At 38.5% G+C, this 20,094-nt stretch overlaps 1 protein-coding gene across 3 annotated transcripts in view; it reads right to left on the bottom strand.

Moving 5' to 3' along the window:
- Positions 1 to 20,094, bottom strand: part of tnmd (tenomodulin) — a 71,317-nt gene that overhangs the window by 14,070 nt on the left and 37,153 nt on the right. For 2 of the 3 annotated variants that reach the window (XM_053682353.1, XM_017473434.3), the window contains 4 exons: positions 8,852 to 8,992; positions 7,462 to 7,569; positions 2,024 to 2,183; positions 1,074 to 1,186 (listed from right to left, as the gene is read on the bottom strand). In XM_053682353.1, coding sequence (XP_053538328.1) covers positions 1,074 to 1,186; positions 2,024 to 2,183; positions 7,462 to 7,569; positions 8,852 to 8,992 — 522 coding nt within the window. The remainder of the gene's footprint in view (positions 1 to 1,073; positions 1,187 to 2,023; positions 2,184 to 7,461; positions 7,570 to 8,851; positions 8,993 to 20,094) is intronic. The other variant, XM_053682352.1, reaches the window with a different exon arrangement.

The following is a 20,094-nucleotide window of genomic DNA, read 5'->3' as shown; positions in this document are numbered from 1 at the left end:
CTGTGTGAGCATGCATGAAGTCAGTGTGTGTTCATTTTAGACCCCCCGCCCCAGGCCTGAATGCTCCACAGTAAACACACTTTCTAGCTCATAGCAGCACAAAACTAAAAGTTAATAGAAGTAATGGTAGAACAGGCTGAAAGGGCTGACGGAGGTCTGGAAGACATAATCTGAGATTCCTGAGATACATGGAAATCCAACAATTTGGAAATCTAACAGAAGGTTTGAATTAAGGTTTTTTCATTTCTACTGACATTATTATAGTCACCATTAACAGAGCGATATCCTCACCAATATGCACAAAGGCCTTTGTTATCACTCCATCCACAAAACAACCACATACGTGCCTGGACGGGTATGTATTACCCAGCTGCTAGAAGTAGAGGTATTTCAAAAGGGGAAGAGGTTTAATCTCTGAGCTTACTTCATTTAAGCCAAACACTGAGGCTCTGGCAATTGAATGAGGCAACCAGGCAAAGTATTCCTGGTCCTCTATAGATAAATGTGCCTGTTATTAAGGTTCTTTCTTGATGCACTCCATCTTCTCCCAAGTCTCAGAAGCAAGACAGTAGATGGGGACTGTTTCAAAGCATTTATGTATATATCATGACTAAATACGTCAGGGGAATTTAATGATTGAACGTCTACTTTGCCTTTGAGGGAGAAAAAAATGTAAAATTCATCTTGCCTAGATAATTAAAGGATGGTTAATAAATATATATATGTTCATTAATGAGTGATCTTGGGAGGCAATCTTTGTACATTTCTTGCTGTATTAGAGGGGGAAAAAAATGCAAGGCAAGAAAGGCTCATCCAAAGGCTTTAGGGACCCATGCTGCCTTTGAAGGCTAAATATCCCTTTTCATTAAGTGGTAGACACTATGGGAGTGAACTGGCCTAGTTTAAATGAGATATATAGAGCATCTGATGCCCTCTGGTCTACATAGACTGCTTTAAATTTGAAAAAGGGAAGTCCAGTTAATGACCAATTTATATGAAAAAAGAAATCATGAATATCAAGTTCAGTGGTCTGAGCATGTCTCTTCACACAGTGCCTCAAAGCTCCAACTTACATAGTCATTTACTGGCAATTCATCCATGACGTCCCTTGCCTGACGTACTGCATGAGCCTGTGTGTCTAGGGTGTCCTGCATTTTAACATCCTCTACGTCACTGAACGTAGCATCTGGAACAAAGAAAGACAGACAAATTAATGTGCATCTAAAATTATTGTAGGCTACAATTTCAGTAATCTTCCTAGGGTAGACTTAATAGTGATAGTACTGATTCTCTACTAAATAGGCGAGTTCACTGCTTCCATGTCAATTAACAGACAATGTTTAACATGAGTATTAAAACAAACAAAGATGATGATAAGTTTGACACGCATCTTCTTAGTAGTGACTAGCTTATCTCTTGCTTTTGTTTGTACCAGACAACTGAAAATCATGCAGTGGAAAGAGACAACACGGAAAAAGCCAGATGAAAACATTTGCCTCAAATGTCTGTGCACTTTTCAAGTTTAGTTTTTAACAAGGTCTCATAACAACGTCTTTGTGGAAGCTGGGGTGTGCTCAAGGACCAGTTTGTGGATGGAGGGTGAAGCCGGAGAAGGTGAGTGGTGAGGAATGCACACTTGGGGGGAATTTTATTAATGAATGTTCTGTGTTGCAGTGAAATGGTGCGAGGGTTAAAAGGGGAGGGACACGTGTGCTTTGTGTTTTTTTTTGTGCTTTCTGTTTGAGTTTGGTTCATGGTTAAACTTTCCATTGATCTTCAACTGGTTCCTGCCTCCTCCTTGCCCATTTTTGAATCATGTTATAGTGGTGCCGAAACCCGGGAAGGAGGAGGTGGTAACACATGTGTCTCTCTCTCTCCCTTGAGGTGCTCATCTCTCCCATTTTTACCCTTGCATCTTCTCACTGTGCATTCCTCACCATGCACCCTCTCTGGCCCTACCCTCCATTCACAAACCAGCACTTTGAGCACGCCCCCTAGTCCACTACTGGTCCACTACAAGTACCTCTAAGAGGAGATAGGTGTATCCAGTGGATGGGCAGTTCTTGGCATATTTCCCAAATCTTGGAGTTTTGCAAAAATGCTCTGTTATTGATAGGCTGCTTAGCAGGGATCCAAACATAAGCGTCCACCATCTGCATATCCACCTCTCCAGGCTCATCAACCTGCAGACAAGACATCAATTACATTTATTCTCAGCCTCTCTCTATAGGCCCAACCTGGAAACATGTGTAGACTGTGCTTCATTCATTTATCCTACATATCATACATAGCCTAATTACCAGTAATGCCTGTAATGTACCATTTGATCTCTGTAAGACTATAGCAGCTTTTTCCAGCACTATTCCATTATTTAAATATCAAACATTTTTGAACCCCCTTTTCAGGTAGTACTTGCAATCTAATTGTGTTGGAAAAGGTAAAATAAGTTTTTAAATTTACATTAATGATGTTATTTTGTGGGCAGGGGAGACATTATGCAGTTTAGCAATATGCCGACCAAGCAGTATTAACATGTTTAATTTGTCGATATTGTAGTTCATAAGATATAAAGAACACTAGTATCACTTAATGATTCACCTAATGAAGGAAGGCATGTCAATTCTATCTAATAATGATGTATGAAGTACTTGTGCAATGTAATTCCATAGAATATTTACTTTCTTTTACCTCTGTATATCTAAAAAAAAAAAAAATCAGTTTCCTTAATTAGCCAAGAGAACAGAGGCTCATATGACAAATGCTTTTACAAGGTGATTTATTTTCAATCTAATGCTTAATTGCATATTAGTTAAGCTTGATGTAGAGTGCTGGAGCTAAAGCTTGAGGTACCATTTATATTAAGTCACATTTCCCTTTCCTCTGTTCATTTTCATCCCACTTCTTAGGCTCTATTAAAAGTCATTTTTGGGGCCCAATCTTGTTTGTTGCGAATTGACACTACATATCAGTGTGGAAAGATAGAAGCCACACAAGTTCTACTTTATTAAAAACACCATCCACTCTATCATTTTTGACTCTTATCATCCTCCACTAACTCCTCATTTCCCAGTATCGCCCTACACTAATGATGACTCAGAGGACAGCTTGTGCAGGGCTGCAGAAGCTGCTGTTTTAAAGCTGAAATTAAAAGTAATACATTAGCACTTACAACCCCCAAACCAATCCCCCATCCCCTCCCCCCACCACTAAATTGGGTCTCCTAATTGCTCAAGCAAAGCACACCACCCTCATAAGAAAATAGAGGTTAGCCTGCTGGTCTTGCAACATGACTTTTACTTTATATTTGAGAAGTTACACCAACAACTCAAAGGGGGATTGTATCTTGGGATTTAGGTACATTTTACATTTGCCTAGATTACACTTACATTTTGTTCATCCCCTAATGGGAAGAATAGTAATAAACATGCTCGCCCTTGTCTAACCAGACCTCATAATAAATACTGTATACTCTCAATTTCAGTGCTCAGGATAAACTTTTTCAAATAGAGACATTTTGGAATTCTCCATAATTTTAGATATGTATAAGTATACAACTTCAAACAAACAATGATATACTGTATTGTATAAGATATACTTTATAATTTATAATACAGGGTGGCTTAAAAGTCTCCATGCAGTCATAAGATAAGATATACTTTTATTGTCCCTGAAAGGAAATTTGTTTTGGACTCTGTCCATTCTGCAGTTTTACTAAACAAAATAACACAACACGATAGCACAAAATAACAATAAAATAAACATCTCTCAACACATCCGCTCATGCAACACAACACATTCTCTCATATACACAAGACAGATACATATGTAAATACCCCCATTCACTCATTCATGTCTACTCTCAATGGTGGATAATGCCTGCGTTATAAATTATATTTTATATTATAAATATAAAATATTGCCCAGTCCATATAGACTACATTGCACAAATAACATATTGCATAACCTAAGTAGCCTATCCCTTATGGCCAACACCTACATTACATGCATACTAGCGCTGGAGAAGCTTAATGGACATAGGTACACATTAAATATTTATATCGGCTCAGCTGGCACTTTGGGACCCTGAATCTTCTACCAGAGTGTAAAAGCTGAAATTCTGGGTAAAGTATGTGGGTTGAATCAGACACTATTTTTTTCTGCCTGTCTAATAACTCACTGCTCATAGATTATCTGAAGGGGTGAATGGTTTTTAACCCCCATAATCTTCATAGCTGTCTGTACCTGACAGGCGATCTGTGATTTGGACTGCAGAGGATCTTAAAATGCTCTCTAATATTGCATGGTAAAACAACAACATACATTCATTGGATGGGAAAAATAAGTACACCCCATGGAAATTGTTGGCTTTTTTGACATATTTGGACAAGCAAACATTTGATCATCTTTGAAACAGTGCCTATTAATGAAGTTGATATACTTGAACAAAACCACAAGGATAATTAGGTTTTACAATCATTTATTTAACAGAAATATCAACAGATGTGATATTCTTCTGTGGAAAAAGTTCGACCGGGAATCATTTGTAATTATGGCTGTGTTGTCCTTTATTATAAAATGCACAATTAGGAATTTAACAAACATTTCACTATTAAAAGTAACAAAAAATAAGTTTATATCAACATAATAAGTTCACTTACTTAAAATGGCACACAATGAAAAACTCCCTTCATTAACTTCACACTGAAACCGGTAGCAGCAACCACCAGACTAGATGAAGAGGAATGCCTTTTGTAATTATCTAACCAATCAGTGCATTAGGTCTCTTGTTGCCAGGCAGAACTCCTTACATGGCAAATCACATCAAAGGAAGACCAACATGAGCTATTTTAATGAATCATGATTTGCAGAAGCATGCACTTTGACACCAACAGCTGCAAGATTTACTAGCGGATCCGGTGATGAAATTTTGGGGTTCTGGGAGACTTCTTTTTGCATGAGATTTTCCTTAGAGTGGAATGATGTATTTCAAATAATTTAGAGATCTTTTTAAATCCCTTGTCAGACTCACAGACATCCACAACCTTTTTCCTGAAGGCCTTAAAGAACTCTTTAGATCTTGGCATGATGACACAACACATCTCAATAGCAAAAGGAACACCAGACACTAGATATGAGAGGGGTATAAATAAGACAGGTTCCACATGCACTCCCTAAGCAGGTTCTGATCACTGGCACCCAATCTTGATTACCTAAGTATAATTTCATGAATTTGAAGGTGTTATAAATGTAGGGGTGTATTTACTTTTTCCATGTACTTACTTTTTCCATTTTTCCATTTACTTTTTTTACTGTTTGTTTGTTAATTTAAATTGTGAAAATGACTACAAATTGTCAATTGTATGTGTCATTTGATAATGTATCAACTTTATTAATAGGTACTGTTTTGAAGAGGATCAAATGTTTGCTTGTCCAAATATGTAAACAAAAGCCAACGATTTCCTTGCGGTGTACTTATTTTCACATGACTGTACATAACAAAATGTAACTTTATTTACAAAACGTCCTCTACATGATTGCCATTTCTTTGTAAACACACACAGAGTCATCTCTCCTACTCATGATGTACTTGGGTTAACACATCTGGCTATATGCATGTAATTGCATGTCCATCACAACCTTGCAACAGCTTCCCGTTCCAGCCATGAGAATGATTTCAATACATTCTTCTTTTGTCAAAGGCATTCTTAAAGACTATGTGAAAAAGATATACATAATATAAACTGAGTATGAAACATTTTGGAAGACTTTTTGCTAAAAAGTGTTAATTTTCCCTGTGTATGGAGACTTTTGGGACACGCTATAGTTTATTGTCTTATAGAGAATGAATTAGTATAAAACACAGAGACACTGATGCACGGGCTCTGCCATAAACATGACTATGATTTCATCAGTTGCATTTACGCTGTGAGCAACTGGAGGGAAACTCTGGGATTACTTCTTTCATCATTTGCTTCAATAAGATTTGGAATTGTAAAAAAAAATAAAAATAAATACTGGCAGAAAACTAGTCATATTTTTCACCTGGATATATGTGGAGGCTGTCTTATTTCCTTATCAACAGTGAGCAGGTTCTTCTTAGCCTGTATTGTTTTGCCAAGCAGCAGTGCGGATAGGGAATGCAGCTGCCTGCCCTATGGACTGCACTAGCAGCTAATAATGCTAGTGTTAATCCATACTTACTTTACAATTTCAACACCTCTCTCTTTGACACTATGTCTAGGTAGCTTTCTCCATCCCACTCACTCAGTCTCCCTTTCTTTTTCTCCCTGGTAGCACATTGGCAGTTGATTCCTCAATGTTTTTATCAGGTTTATTTCACTCTTGCAAGTTTAAGACAGAGTAGTAGTGTTAACTAATGACATTTTGATTACCATTCCATGAGAAAGTTCACAATCTAAGTATATTCTAACAAAATATTAATCTGTGTCCTTATTTCAATTAGAGATCTTAGTTTAGTTTTGATAGAATGCGTGTTGATAGTACAGTTTTCTGTAATCCTGCATGATCTCTCTCTTTGTCCCTGTTTCTTCCTCTCTCAATAAGACTGAACTGAAGTCTAATTAGGTTTCACAATGTGTGAAAAGAAGAAAATGGCAGTGACATATGGTGCTTGCCTAATAATTTGTGTCTGTAAACATGAATTACAGCCATAAAAATATGAACCAGAAGAATTGCCTGCTGTTTTTTTTATTTTTTATTTTATTTATTTATTTATTTGTCTATAATACCTTCTGCTCATAGAGTCAAAAAGGATATGTTGTGGCTTGAAATGACAATGGATCTGCTTATCTTCACTACAGTGCAGATAAGGAAGGTTTCACTCCTTAATGGTAAATGTGAAGCTTGAGATGGCTGAGACTAAAACCATATCTAAAAGAGACTCCAATACAGAGCACACTGCCTGTTATTTTCTGTCTGATTGAAAGAATTTGAGCATCACAGACAGCCATTAGGTCCCAAGAAAGAAATGAATCACTTCAACCCTGAGTCAAGTGAAATTTACGGTGCAAACATCTTCAAATACCATTTTAATGGCTTACCTTTCTGAAGGACCTCACTCTTTCCTTGAGGCTATTTGGGCTGAGCCTTCAGAAGAGATGATTAATTAAAATTAATATTAGCTCAGGATTGACGGCAAACACCATTTGATGTGTGCCACAAAGGGGTTATGGGATTGTGGACTTTCTGATGGTTCATGCGCACTGGAGACCCAAGTTTACACTTTTGTGAAAAATGCTGTAGGCAAGATGAAAGCCAAAGCATGGAAGTGTGTTTGAGGAAAACTGAGAAAAAGAGGGTGGGGTTGATATAGACTACATTTATTTTTGTGGCTATTGGATCTGATCTGCTTATTATTATTCCTATTGCAGAAATTTATGTTGTTTGCCATTAGGAGCACATTAGCAGATACAGAGCATACAGATCTGGTGTACAACATACCTCATAATCTGCCTTCTTCAATTCTACTTTTGGCAGTTTGGGCAGCTCCCTGGTCTGAGTCCTGATGTAGCATCTTTGATGTTTGGCAAAATGGATACCTGTCAGTCCCTTCACAAAATATAATAAAATTAATGTAAAAAATTTGGCATGATTTTAAAATGATATGATCTGTGGGAAAAAGCCATTTGGTCTCTAGATTGCAAATTTAAACCAATTTGAGCACAACTGTGACAATGAATCAATCATTATGGTTAAGTATGTGGTTTGTATTCACAGCTTTTCTTACAATTTCATTCAAATGGAATTGAATTCTTTTCTGTTTCAGATTGTTCATCACTGCACTTTTTGAAGTATATCTTCTCAAGTGTATGAACTACATTGCAGAGATATGTACCTCTGTACAAGCTTTTGTATATTTGTAGCATATATCTGTCCTTTTGTTGGTTTATGCAGGCAAATTCCCTCTATTTAATATATAATATCCAAGTTATATATCTGTGTGCTTTATATTCTTTTGATTGTAATTTTTAAATCTTACTTTAGCTTGCTAAAATTGCTATGAATTTTACATGAGTTTGGTTTGCCCCAAACCTATAAGAGTAACTAACAAATCTGCAGAAGCAATTTTCTAGACAACAAAAGGATGCCAAGGTAGCATTATTGCAGATAAACAAAAATCATCTCATTGAGAAGCTTTTTCCAGAGTACCCCTCATGGCCTGTCATATAAAAATCATTAATTTTTATCCCCATCTGAAAAGAGGAAAACAATACTCTATATTTTTCAGGCACTCTGCCAGAATATAAGCTTATTTTCAGACTTGGATTTCATCTGTGTTCAGAAATGATTTGTGTTTCTCTCACACGAAAACTGGTCACTACAAGTGCCCATGTGCCATTTTTAAAAAAAATGTTAAATAATTAAATAAATAAATAAATAAAAAGTAGTAGTTTTAAAAGTGTTGGTTTGTTTGGCTTATGATTTCTGCTGACATAAAACTGGTAAACAGCCTGGGTGCTTTTCACGGAAGTAATCACAATAATATTTGTCTGGAGATTTATCATCTTGTATAGACCTCCATGTTTGGTCCCTATGTAATATCTTATTACAGTGCTGCTTTTCATAGCTTCTCTTATCCACACCTTTCTGATTCCTCTGGCTACAGAAAGCCTCAGTGTTTTCTATTTTTACAACCATATATTCTAAATGTATGGATCTGAATGTAATTATACTCAGTCACTTGTTAGATCTCTTCTGGTTCTGAAAGAATAAAATCTCATCTGTAACCATTAATGTGGATAATTCAGAGGCTAATTTGATCTTCCATGTGTTTTTGTGTTTTGTTTAGTTTGTTTTTTTTACTATTACATGTTAGTCCAACCACACTTACATTTCGAAAATCATGGATCTCCAGGACCTCCTCACTGCCATTGCCCACTTTGAGGATTTCCAGTTGTTTGGCAGGATTGATCTCCATCATGCTGTCAGTCTCCACACCATCTAGTACTGCCTTGTACTCGTAAGTGTACATCTGCAGAAACCCACTGCTCAGTTATCTGAACCAGTATGCTCATTATACATTAAGGGCAAGAAAGGCAACTGGATCACTGCATTGTATAGAATAACAATATTTCCCACTGTATTATACAGTATATCTGCCAAAATTAATTTGACCCTTTTGACTCTCCATACTCAGAGCTCTATCTTGAGTACACATCCATGTCTGATAATTAGAGAGAAAAAACTAGCACCCTAGTATAATGATCACACATGCACCTTAAAACAGACCACTGAAAAATTAGAATGTAAATGCTGTCAAACCGAATTTGTAGTATTTCAAACAGCATGGAAGGAGAGCCTCCTGAACTATATAAAAATATCTTAGTGCTGCTAGATCAAAATATCTCAAATATCAAATTTGCTTGCAATACCAAAGAAAATTTATATTTTACACATGTTTTTCTAAGGGTATGTCTATGCATTTTACCAATATCACCTTTTCGACACCCAAAAGGACCCTTGGTAACCCTGGACACATACCAAAGATAAAAAGGCTACTACTCTTGATTTTTCTCCGAATTTTAGGCACTAATGAAAGGTGACAGAAAGAGCTATCATATCAGATATCCTGCAATCTACCAAATGTATATTCATAATTTAAACCTTTGCTTAAGACATTGAATGTAGCTGATGTTGTGATGATTGTATCTTGACATGGTTTATATCAATCGAGATCACAAGAATATGTATATATATATATATATATATATATATATATATATATATATATATATATATATATATAATCACAAGAATAATCACTAAACAACGCAATGGCATGCCAGCAGTCCGTATGAATTCTTAACTGACGCTGCCATGCAAAATGGGACTTATTTTAAAAATGCATTTTAATTAATATTGTTTTCTGAACAATAAATTTGTAATGCAAGTAATGTAATTTTATTGACATCAGTAACTGTAATCAAATTATATAAATTTAAAATGTAATGTGTTACATTACTGTGTTATCAGAAAAAGTAATTAGAATATAGTAATGTGTTACTTTGTAACGCGTTTATCCAACTCTGGTCATTAATTACACTTACTTGCCACTAGGAATTTCTGCATATACATGGTCAGAAGAAGTTCTAAATATACACACATACAGTGGGGGAAATAAGTTTGGCCCATTCTTCTAAACATATTATCTTTAAATCTTGTTCAATTGGATTCAGACGGAAGACGGAGGTGCTGAAGAGGGACTTCTCCAGCCTGATCGAGACGGTACGAGGCAGATCACCTACCGCGAAGATCATCGTCTCTGGACCTCTTCCCACATACAGACGTGGAGCAGAAAAGTTCAGTAGACTTCTAGCATTAAATGATTGGTTAGTCTCTTGGTGTAATGAGCAGAATCTGGTGTTTGTCAATAACTGGAATCTGTTCTGGGAGCGTCCTAGGTTGTTTCGTCCTGATGGCCTGCACCCCAGCAGCCTTGGAGCGGAACTGCTTTCAGACAACATTTCCAAGGCGCTACACTCCAAGTGACTGCCTATCGTAAGTACATCTTCCAATAATAACATTCAGTATAATCAATGTTCAACTAAAAATTCGGAAAAGGTAATACATACTATAGAGACTGTGTCTGTTCCCCGAGCTATTCAAATATATAGAAAATCTCGGAAAGTCGATCTTCGTAACCTAATTAACATAAAATTAAATCATATTGAATGCACAGCCAGCACTTTTGATCTGAGGCTAGGACTATTAAACATTAGATCTCTTGCGTCTAAGGCTCTTATTGTTAACGACATCATTACTGACCAGGAATGTAATTTAATGTGTTTAACGGAAACTTGGATTAAACCAAATGAGTACATAGCATTAAATGAAGCCAGTCCTCCTGGATACAGTTATGTACATCAGCCTCGTTCAGCTGGTAGAGGAGGAGGTGTTGGACTCATCCATAGTCAAAATCTAGTCGTCACACAAAAACCTAAGCATAAATTTAATTCTTTTGAAATTCTTTATACCAGTATAAGTTATGTAGCCACAAAAAATAAGTCAATTCCTCTAATTATTATTTACAGACCCCCAGGGCCATATACTGAATTTCTTAGTGAATTTGCAGACTTTGTCTCAAACCTGGTTGTGTCTGTAGATAAAGCATTAATCGTCGGAGACTTTAATATTCATTTTGATAACCTGGAAGACCCTCTAAGAATAGCGGTTGTGTCCATCTTAGATTCAGTAGGGATTAATCAGAATGTAATCGGGCCTACTCATAATGGTGGTCACACTCTTGACCTCATACTAACATACGGACTAAGTATAGAAAATATTATCATTTTTCCGCAGTCTGAAGTTGTCTCAGACCATTATCTTATCTCGTTCATAATACGTATTGATCATAATATTTCCACCTCGTCTCGCTACCGTGTAAAACGTACCTACACTTCAGCTACTGCACCAAGCTTCATAAATAACCTCGCAGAAACATCAATTAGATTTGGATCACCGTCAGATCACACAGAACTCGATCAGGCGACTGAAAGCTTGGAGTCAACACTCCGCTACACGCTAGATAGAGTGGCTCCACTCAAAAGGAAAATAATTAGAGAAAAAAAAAATTAGCACCCTGGTATACCGATCAAACGCGAACCTTAAAACAGACAACTCGGCAATTAGAACGTAAATGGCGTCAAACCAAACTGGTGATATTTCAAATAGCATGGAAGGAGAGCCTACTGAAATATAGGAAATCTCTTGGCGATGCTAGAAAAATCTATTTCTCCACCTTAATAGGAGACAACAAAAACAATTCTAGATTCCTTTTCAACACAGTAGCAAAATTAACTAGGAATAAAACCACTACAGAGAGAAACACTCAATCATTACATAGCAGTGAAGATTTCATGAAATTTTTCAATGATAAGGTTGAAAATATTAGACGTGAAATACAGGCCATTAAATTAAAACTGGACAGTACTGTAACAAACCCATTACATGACAGTGTAGCAATATCAGATCAATGTTTAGAGTGTTTTGCTCCGCTTAGAGAGACCGAACTAGCTACATTAATCTCTTCAGCAAATTCATCAACTTGCATACTAGATCCCGTACCTACATGTTTGTTTAAACAGATTGGTCCAGTAGTAATTGAGCCACTTCTAAATATAATCAATTCTTCCCTAAGCAGTGGCTATGTACCTAAATCACTTAAATTAGCAGTTATTAAACCCTTGATTAAAAAACCTGATCTTGACCCGTCTCAATTGTCCAGCTATAGACCAATATCAAATCTCCCCTTCATCTCTAAGATTTTAGAAAAGGTTGTAGCAAAGCAGTTATGCTCGTACTTAGATAGGAATAACATTCATGAAATGTATCAGTCAGGATTTAGACCTCATCATAGCACAGAGACAGCGTTAGTTAAAGTAGTAAATGACCTTCTACTGACTTACGATCAGGGTTGTGTCTCGCTGCTTGTGTTACTCGACCTTACTGCAGCTTTTGATACTATAGATCACACTATTCTCCTTGATAGATTAGAAAATGTTGTTGGTATTAAGGGAACAGTCCTCTCCTGGCTCAGGTCTTATCTGACCGATCGTTATCAGTTCGTAGATGTAAATGGTGAATTCTCCATGCGTACTGAGGTTACTTTTGGAGTTCCACAGGGTTCTGTTTTAGGCCCACTGCTCTTTACTTTATATATGCTACCCCTAGGTCAAATTATTCGTAAACATGGAATTAGCTTCCACTGTTATGCTGATGATACACAGTTGTATGTTTCAGCGAAGCCAGAGGACAGACATAAGCTTAGTAAAGTTGAGGATTGTGTAAAGGACATTAGACATTGGATGTTAATTAACTTCCTTCTGCTTAATTCTGATAAAACAGAAATACTTTTATTAGGCCCACGTGTAGCTAGAAGTATCCTTTCTGATCACATGGTTACTCTGGATGGTCTTTCTGTTTCATCATGTGCAGCAGTTAAAGACCTTGGAGTGATTATTGACTCCAGCCTATCATTTGATGCTCATGTAGATAATATTACTAGGATAGCCTTCTTTCATCTCAGAAATATTTCTAAAATAAGAAACATATTGTCACTACATGATGCGGAAATACTAGTTCATGCATTCGTCACCTCTAGATTAGATTACTGTAATGCCATACTGTCTGGATGTTCCAGTAGGAATATAAATAAGCTCCAATTAGTCCAGAATGCAGCTGCTAGAGTCCTAACTAGAACTAGAAGATACGACCATATCACACTGATATTATCCACACTGCATTGGCTCCCAGTAAAATCTCGCATTAATTATAAAATACTCTTATTAACCTATAAAGCACTAAACGGTCTCGCGCCACAATATCTAAGCGACCTTTTGGTTTTATATGATCCGCCACGCCTACTTAGATCAAAAGATGCAGGCTATCTGACGGTACCTCGAATAGTGAAGGCTACAGCAGGGGGAAGAGCTTTCTCTTATAGGGCCCCACAGTTATGGAACAGTCTTCCTATTAGTGTTCGGGACTCAGACACAGTCTCAGTGTTTAAGTCTAAGCTTAAAACGTATTTGTTTACTCAAGCCTACCCTGACTAGATTCTGTTCTACTTTCTCCCTCTCTCCTTTCGCCGAGCCCCACACGAATTTATGGAGATACTAGAGATCCTGATCCTTTCAGCCTCTGGATGGAGCTCAAATCTTCTTTAATTCCAGACTGCTGGGACTACGGCTGCTCTTAACACCATACAGACTTCATATAAATCCATAATGAACTTTTTCACAATATCTGTTGTTACCCAGATGAGGATGGGTTCCCTTCTGAGTCGGGTTCCTCTCAAGGTTTCTTCCTCTTAAAACATCTTAGGGAGTTTTTCCTTGCCACCGTCGCCACTCAGTGGCTTGCTCAGTTGGGATAAATTCACACCTTTAATATCTGTATACCGTGTTGATATTTCTGTAAAGCTGCTTTGAGACAATGTCTATTGTAAAAAGCGCTATACAAATAAAATTGAATTGAATTGAATTGAATTGAATTCAAGTCATGTGATTGACTGAGCCATTCTAACACCTTGATTTTTTATTTCTCTGAAACCAATTGAGAGTTTTCTTTGCTTTATGCTTTGGATCGTTGTCCTGCTGGAAGGTCGACCCATGTCTCATCCTCATCATCCTGGTGGATGGAAGCAGATGTTTCTCAAGAATCTCCGGGTAAAGGGCTCCCTTCATCGTTCCTTCAATTATATGAAGTATGCCAGTACTATGCGATGAAAAACAGCCCCCCACCATGATGCTTCCACCTCCAAACTTCACTGTTGGTATATTGTTTTTAGGGTGATGTGCAGTGCCATTTCTTCTCCAAACATGGAGAAGTAGTGTAGTGAAGCTGTGTAGTATGACAGCCAAAAAGTTCAATTTTGCTCTCATCTGACCAGACTACACTCTCCCAGTATTTCATAGGCTTGTATTCCAAATGAGTTTTAACTTTAAACGAGCTTCAACGTGCCTTTTCTTTAGTAATGGAGTGTTGCTGGGTGAGCATGAGCAGTGAAGTGCATTGCTTATAGTTTTCTCTGTGATGATGGTACCTGCTGCCTCTAAGTGTTTCTGGAGCTCTTTCTGAGTGGTCCTTGGCTCTTGGGCTACTCTTCTGACTATACTTCTGACTGCCTGGTCAGAAATCTTGCGAGGAGCTCTTGTGCGTGGCTGGTTGATGATGGAGTGATGTTGCTTCCACTTGCGGATAATGGCCCCAATGGTGCTTACTGAAGGATTTAGAAGTTTTGAAATGCGTCTGTATCCGATTCCATCAGTATGTTTTGCAGCAATAAGGTTGTGAAGGTCTTGGGAGAGCTCTTTGATTTTACTCATTATGAGATGTTTCTTGTGTGACACCTTGGTAACCAAAAGCCTTTTTATGGACCATCAATTTACTAACACAGGTGATATTAATTTGCACAGATAGGAGGTATAATTATTTACGGATTTCAGCTGGTTCCTTGCCTTACCTTAACTTGGAGGACTGCTTTTTCTTAGCGTGTCCAATACTATTTTCCTGTGGCATTCCACTTTAATACACATAACTTTATTTATGGTTTTTAATATTGTGAATTCTTTATATTTCCAGATTTCTTGAGTTAATACTGACGTCTGGTGAAAATTTCATGTGAATAGCCTCAAAGGAAATATATTTACTGAAAAAATGTTGACACGCCCAATACTTATTTCCCCCACTGTATTCAAACAAGAATAACTTGGTAAATCACATTATATGCACAAATTGTGCATATACACATTTGATAAATGAGACCCCACAAACAAAACACCAAAAAAAGCAGTCAATTTAAATATGTTGTAGCTGATACATTGTAAAGATGGACAATCACTTGGACCTGTCTTAGGCTTTTTGTAACACTAGAGTACCAAAAACATAAGAGAATGTGAGTGAGTGCCTTCTTTTGTAATTTGTAAAAAAAAGATTCACTGAAACTGGATGTAGATCTGTAGTTGTCTAGGACATTTCTGTGTCCTGTTTTAGTGGAAAACATTTCTTTAAAAAAATCTTATTACCTGCATCTGCAAAATGTCATATGAGGGGCATTATTAATAAATTGGGCTTGAGGGCTTGTGTGTGCTTTACAATGGGTCGAAAGCCTGCTTTCTAAATCCTCTTTTTTTTTTTTTTTTTTAATTTGCCTCCTCAGCCTCTCTACCACATTTTCTTTCTACAGCATTGGTACAGTTGTTGTGCACTCCAACTGACCCCACATTATTCTTTCATAACAGCATTCCAATAGTAGCCTGAGTGAGTTAAAGTGAGTTTCATATTGTAAAGAAATAAGGACAAAGAAATGTAATTAACTTTCAAGTGTGCTTGCATTTGAGAGATGAGGAAGATTGGAGAGAAAAAACACAGAGGGTAGTGGTTCAAGGCAAGTAGCTAGGAGTGATTTATTCATTAGTGCTCATGAGTATATCCATCATGAGGATACTGTACATAATGTATTGATTTGTGTGCTATCATGTTTAATGTTCAAATTAGGCCAAGGGTGCTGATGCTGTTTGGATGTTGGATTTGAATAACCCACATTTTTTCATTTAACCATACACAAATATATATCTATATATACCTATATCTGATAGGAAATTTTCTGGCATATCTGTTAATGTTCAAAAATATTAAAGCACCCCTATTATGCTTTTTCAGATATTACCTTTTCTGTAGTGTGTTGTATAGCTGTTTGTGAATGTAATAAGTCTCAAAAATAAGTAAAATAAGAAAAAATAAGAAATAAGAAAAATACGTTTCAAAAATCAAAGTCCATGACAAATGGAGTTATTGACTCCCAAATGAAAAAACCGATTCTGAACAGCTGAAACGAGTAGTCATTAATTCCAGACTTGCTTCCTGTACAAACCTACATAGGTTTGTAACAAACACCCCCGCCTCTGGTCTTCATTGGCTGCTTGCGAACAACGTGTACTTAGGCCTGCCCTCAAAAACACTAGAGTTGAGGTTGCACCCTGAAAGAGTTAGGTTCATGTCTAGAAGACGGTTTCTGTGCTGCAGAAGCAAAACCACTTTTCATGGACTCCCGAAGGATGAGGGTGTAAAGCGTCAGTGGTTAGAAATTAATTTTAAAATGATACCACAGCAGTTCAAATCCGACCTTTGTTTGTGGTCCCGTCATTTCACTGACGACTGCTTCTCATATCTAGCTAAGTCAAAATTTGCAAAATGATTATTCATTAAAGATGGGGGTCATACCTACTTTATTTGGATCATCTTGCACCTCTGGATCACATCCTCTAAGTATGATTATTCATTTATGTATATATTTTCTACCGAGTGGTCCAAATGCATAGTTTTGTGCTGTACATGTACAGCCAGTGCACAGCTGTTAGCTTGTTAGCTGTTACCCTCTATGCTTTTTTTTATAGCTATATATAATGATAGCAATTATAGCCCATATGAGTGATCTTACCCATACTACAGAATTTTGTGCTTAATCTTGTAGGCCTTAACATTAATTATTCCAAGATGTTGCTGTGAATGGCTGCCTCGGTGTGTTGGTGCACATTTTGTTTTGTCTTATTTTGTTTGTTAAAACATATTTTTGTGATGATACCGGGAGTTTATTTACCAGGGACGTGCTCATCAACATCAGGGCTACAATCCCTATAGATTTATTTCCCACCTTCATCGACACATCCGTGAATTTACTGGACATTCTGGTTAAAGGTGCCCTCACCTTTGCACATGCAGTGAAACATCGGAGGAGGGGGAAACGACCTGGTGCTCTCATGCGCCTCTGCCGATGCAGACATCGTACAGTGCTGCCGGGAATATTTCTCTACAGTGTGCATTCACTGTGCAACAAACTTGATGAACTTCAGCTACCGGTGGGGAAAAACAGAGACTTTTTTCATTTTCCATCTTATGCGTCACGGAAACATGGCTGCATGGACTGATACCAGATTCTGCGCTGCAGCTGGCAGGATTCCAACTCTTCAGAGCAGATTGCAACGCAGAACTTTCAGTCAAGATGAACGGTGGAGTAATTTGTTTTTACACAAATAGTGGCTGGAGCAATGACAGTGATTCAGCAGTACTGTTCTCCTGATCTTGAGTCATTTTTCATAAACTGCAAACCCTTATACTCCTCACATGAGTTCGCTTCATTCATACTGGTCAGTGTTTACATTCCACCGCAAGCCAATGTACAGGAGGCACAGCGTATGCTCACTGACCAGATACTGTGTGTGGAGAGCACATCCCTGGACTCATTTGTCATTGTCATTGGCGACTTTAACAAAGGTAACCTCGCACATGAACTTTCGAAATACAGACAATCTATTAAATGCCCGACCATAGAATAGAAAATTCTGGATCACTGTTACACTACAGTAAGCAGTGCCTATCATGCCGTCCCATGGGATGCACTTTGACACTCTGACCCCATCATGGTCCATATGATTCCTGCATACAGGCAGAAGTTAAAGCTCTCCAAACCTGTTGTGAGGATTTCAAAGCAATGGACCAGGGAGGCTCTTCAGGCATACTTGGACAGTACTGACTGGGATGTATTCAGGACTGCTACCAGCAGTCTGGATGAGTACACAAAGGCTGTGACATCATACATAAGCTTCTGTAAGGATAGCTGTGTACCATCATGCACCAGGGTGAGTTATAACATTGACAAACCCTGGTTCACAACCAGACTCAGCCAGCTAAAACTGCAGAAGGAAGTTGCATTTTAGAGTGGTGACAGAATCATATTTAAAAAGTCAAAGTACAAGTTTAGCAAGGCGGTGAGAGAAGCTAAACTGCTGTACTCTGAAAAACTAAAAAAGCAGTTCTAAGCGAATGACTCTGCTTCTGTCAGGAAAGGGCTCAGACAGATCATAAACTGCAAACCTAAAGCAGCCCACTCTGTTAACGACTAGCATCTGGCCAACAGCCTGAACAAGTTTTACTGTCACTTTGAAAGACAGTGGGACAGTCCTGACACCATCCCCTGTGACACCAGCTTCAGCCCCAGCCCTCCAGGTTCACCACCTCCACCAAAGTAGGGGCTGGGGCCTTTCCCCAGCTGAACACCTCAACAGCTCCCTCCCCCTCCTCCCACCACCACAAGTACGACTCTTTCCATCCTGGAGAGAGACATTAACAGAGTCTTCCAGAGACAGAACCCCGCAAAACAACAGGACCAAACTTTGTCTCTCCATCTACCCTGAAGTACTGTGCTGATCAGCTGTCTCCAGTGTTTACAAACACCTCACTGGAGATATGACATGTGCCAGCCTGCTTCAAGACCTCCACTATTATCCCCATCCCTAAGAAAGCCAGGATCACAGGACTTAAAGACTACGAATCTGTCGCTCTGAGCGCCTCATGCTTTCCCACCTCAAATCCATCACAGACCCTCTCCTGGACCCTCTGCAGTTTGCCTACAGAGTCAACAGGTCTGTAGACAACACAGTTAACATGGACCTCCACCAAATGGACTCCTCAGGAACCTACACCAGGATCCTCTTTGTGGATTTCAGCTCTGTTTTCAACACAATCATCCTGGCTCTGCTACAGGACAAGCTCTCCCAGCTAAGTTTGTTTGAGTCCACCTGAAGGTGGATCATAGACATCCTGTCTGACAGGAGGCAGCACATGAGCCTGGGAAAACATGTCTCCGACTCCTGGAGCATCAGTACCAGTTCCCCCCAAGGCTATGTTCTTTCTCCTCTGCTCTTCTCCCTCTACACCAACATTTACACCTCCAGTCACCAGTCCATCAAACTACTGAAGTTTGCAGACGACACCACCCTCATTGGGGTAATCTCTGAGGGAAATGAGTCTGCCTACAGGTGGGAGATTGACCATCTGGTGACCTGGTGCAGTCAGGACAACCTGGAGCTCAATGCTGTGAAAACAGTGGAGATGGTGGTAGACTTCAGTAAAAACCCAGACCCACTTGCCACAATCATCCTGTGTGACTCATCATCATCATCACCCAGAACCTCAAGTGGGAGCTGAACAACAGTTCTCTGATTAAAAAAGTGCACCAGAGGATGTACTTCCTGCGGCAGCTGAAGAAGTTCAACCTACCAAAGACAATGATTCTGCACTTCTACACTTCCCTCATTCAGTCCACACTCACCTCCTCCATCACCATATGGTATGCTACTGCCACTGCCAAGGACAAGGACAGACTGCAGCTTGTCATTCGCTCTGCTGATAAGGTGATTGCAATCAAAAAACCACTCCTTCATGACCTATACACTTACAGGACCCTGAAGCAGGAAGTTAAGATTGTGGCTGACCCCTCTCACCCTGGACACTTTTTGAGGCACTTCTTTCCGGCAGGAGGCTGTAGTCCATCAAGACCAAAACCTCACGCCACAAAAACAGTTCATTTCCATCCACAACTGGTCTCATTAACAATACTTAGGACCCACCATGGTCTCTTATCTGCCTCCATGGACATCACACATTAACGAACCATCCTGCATTGTTGTTTCATATGCGTTACATTAATGCACACAACTCAAACTGCTATACAGCACCTTTTTACCTCAAAGTGTGAGAATTTGCAGTGGCCCATATCCTGCACTAATGTACAGT

Source organism: Ictalurus punctatus, chromosome 8 (assembly GCF_001660625.3).
Source record: "Ictalurus punctatus breed USDA103 chromosome 8, Coco_2.0, whole genome shotgun sequence".
Lineage (NCBI taxonomy): Eukaryota > Metazoa > Chordata > Actinopteri > Siluriformes > Ictaluridae > Ictalurus > Ictalurus punctatus.
The sequence above is the reverse complement of the archived record's forward strand: the minus strand, read 5'-3'. Positions and strand labels throughout refer to the sequence as shown.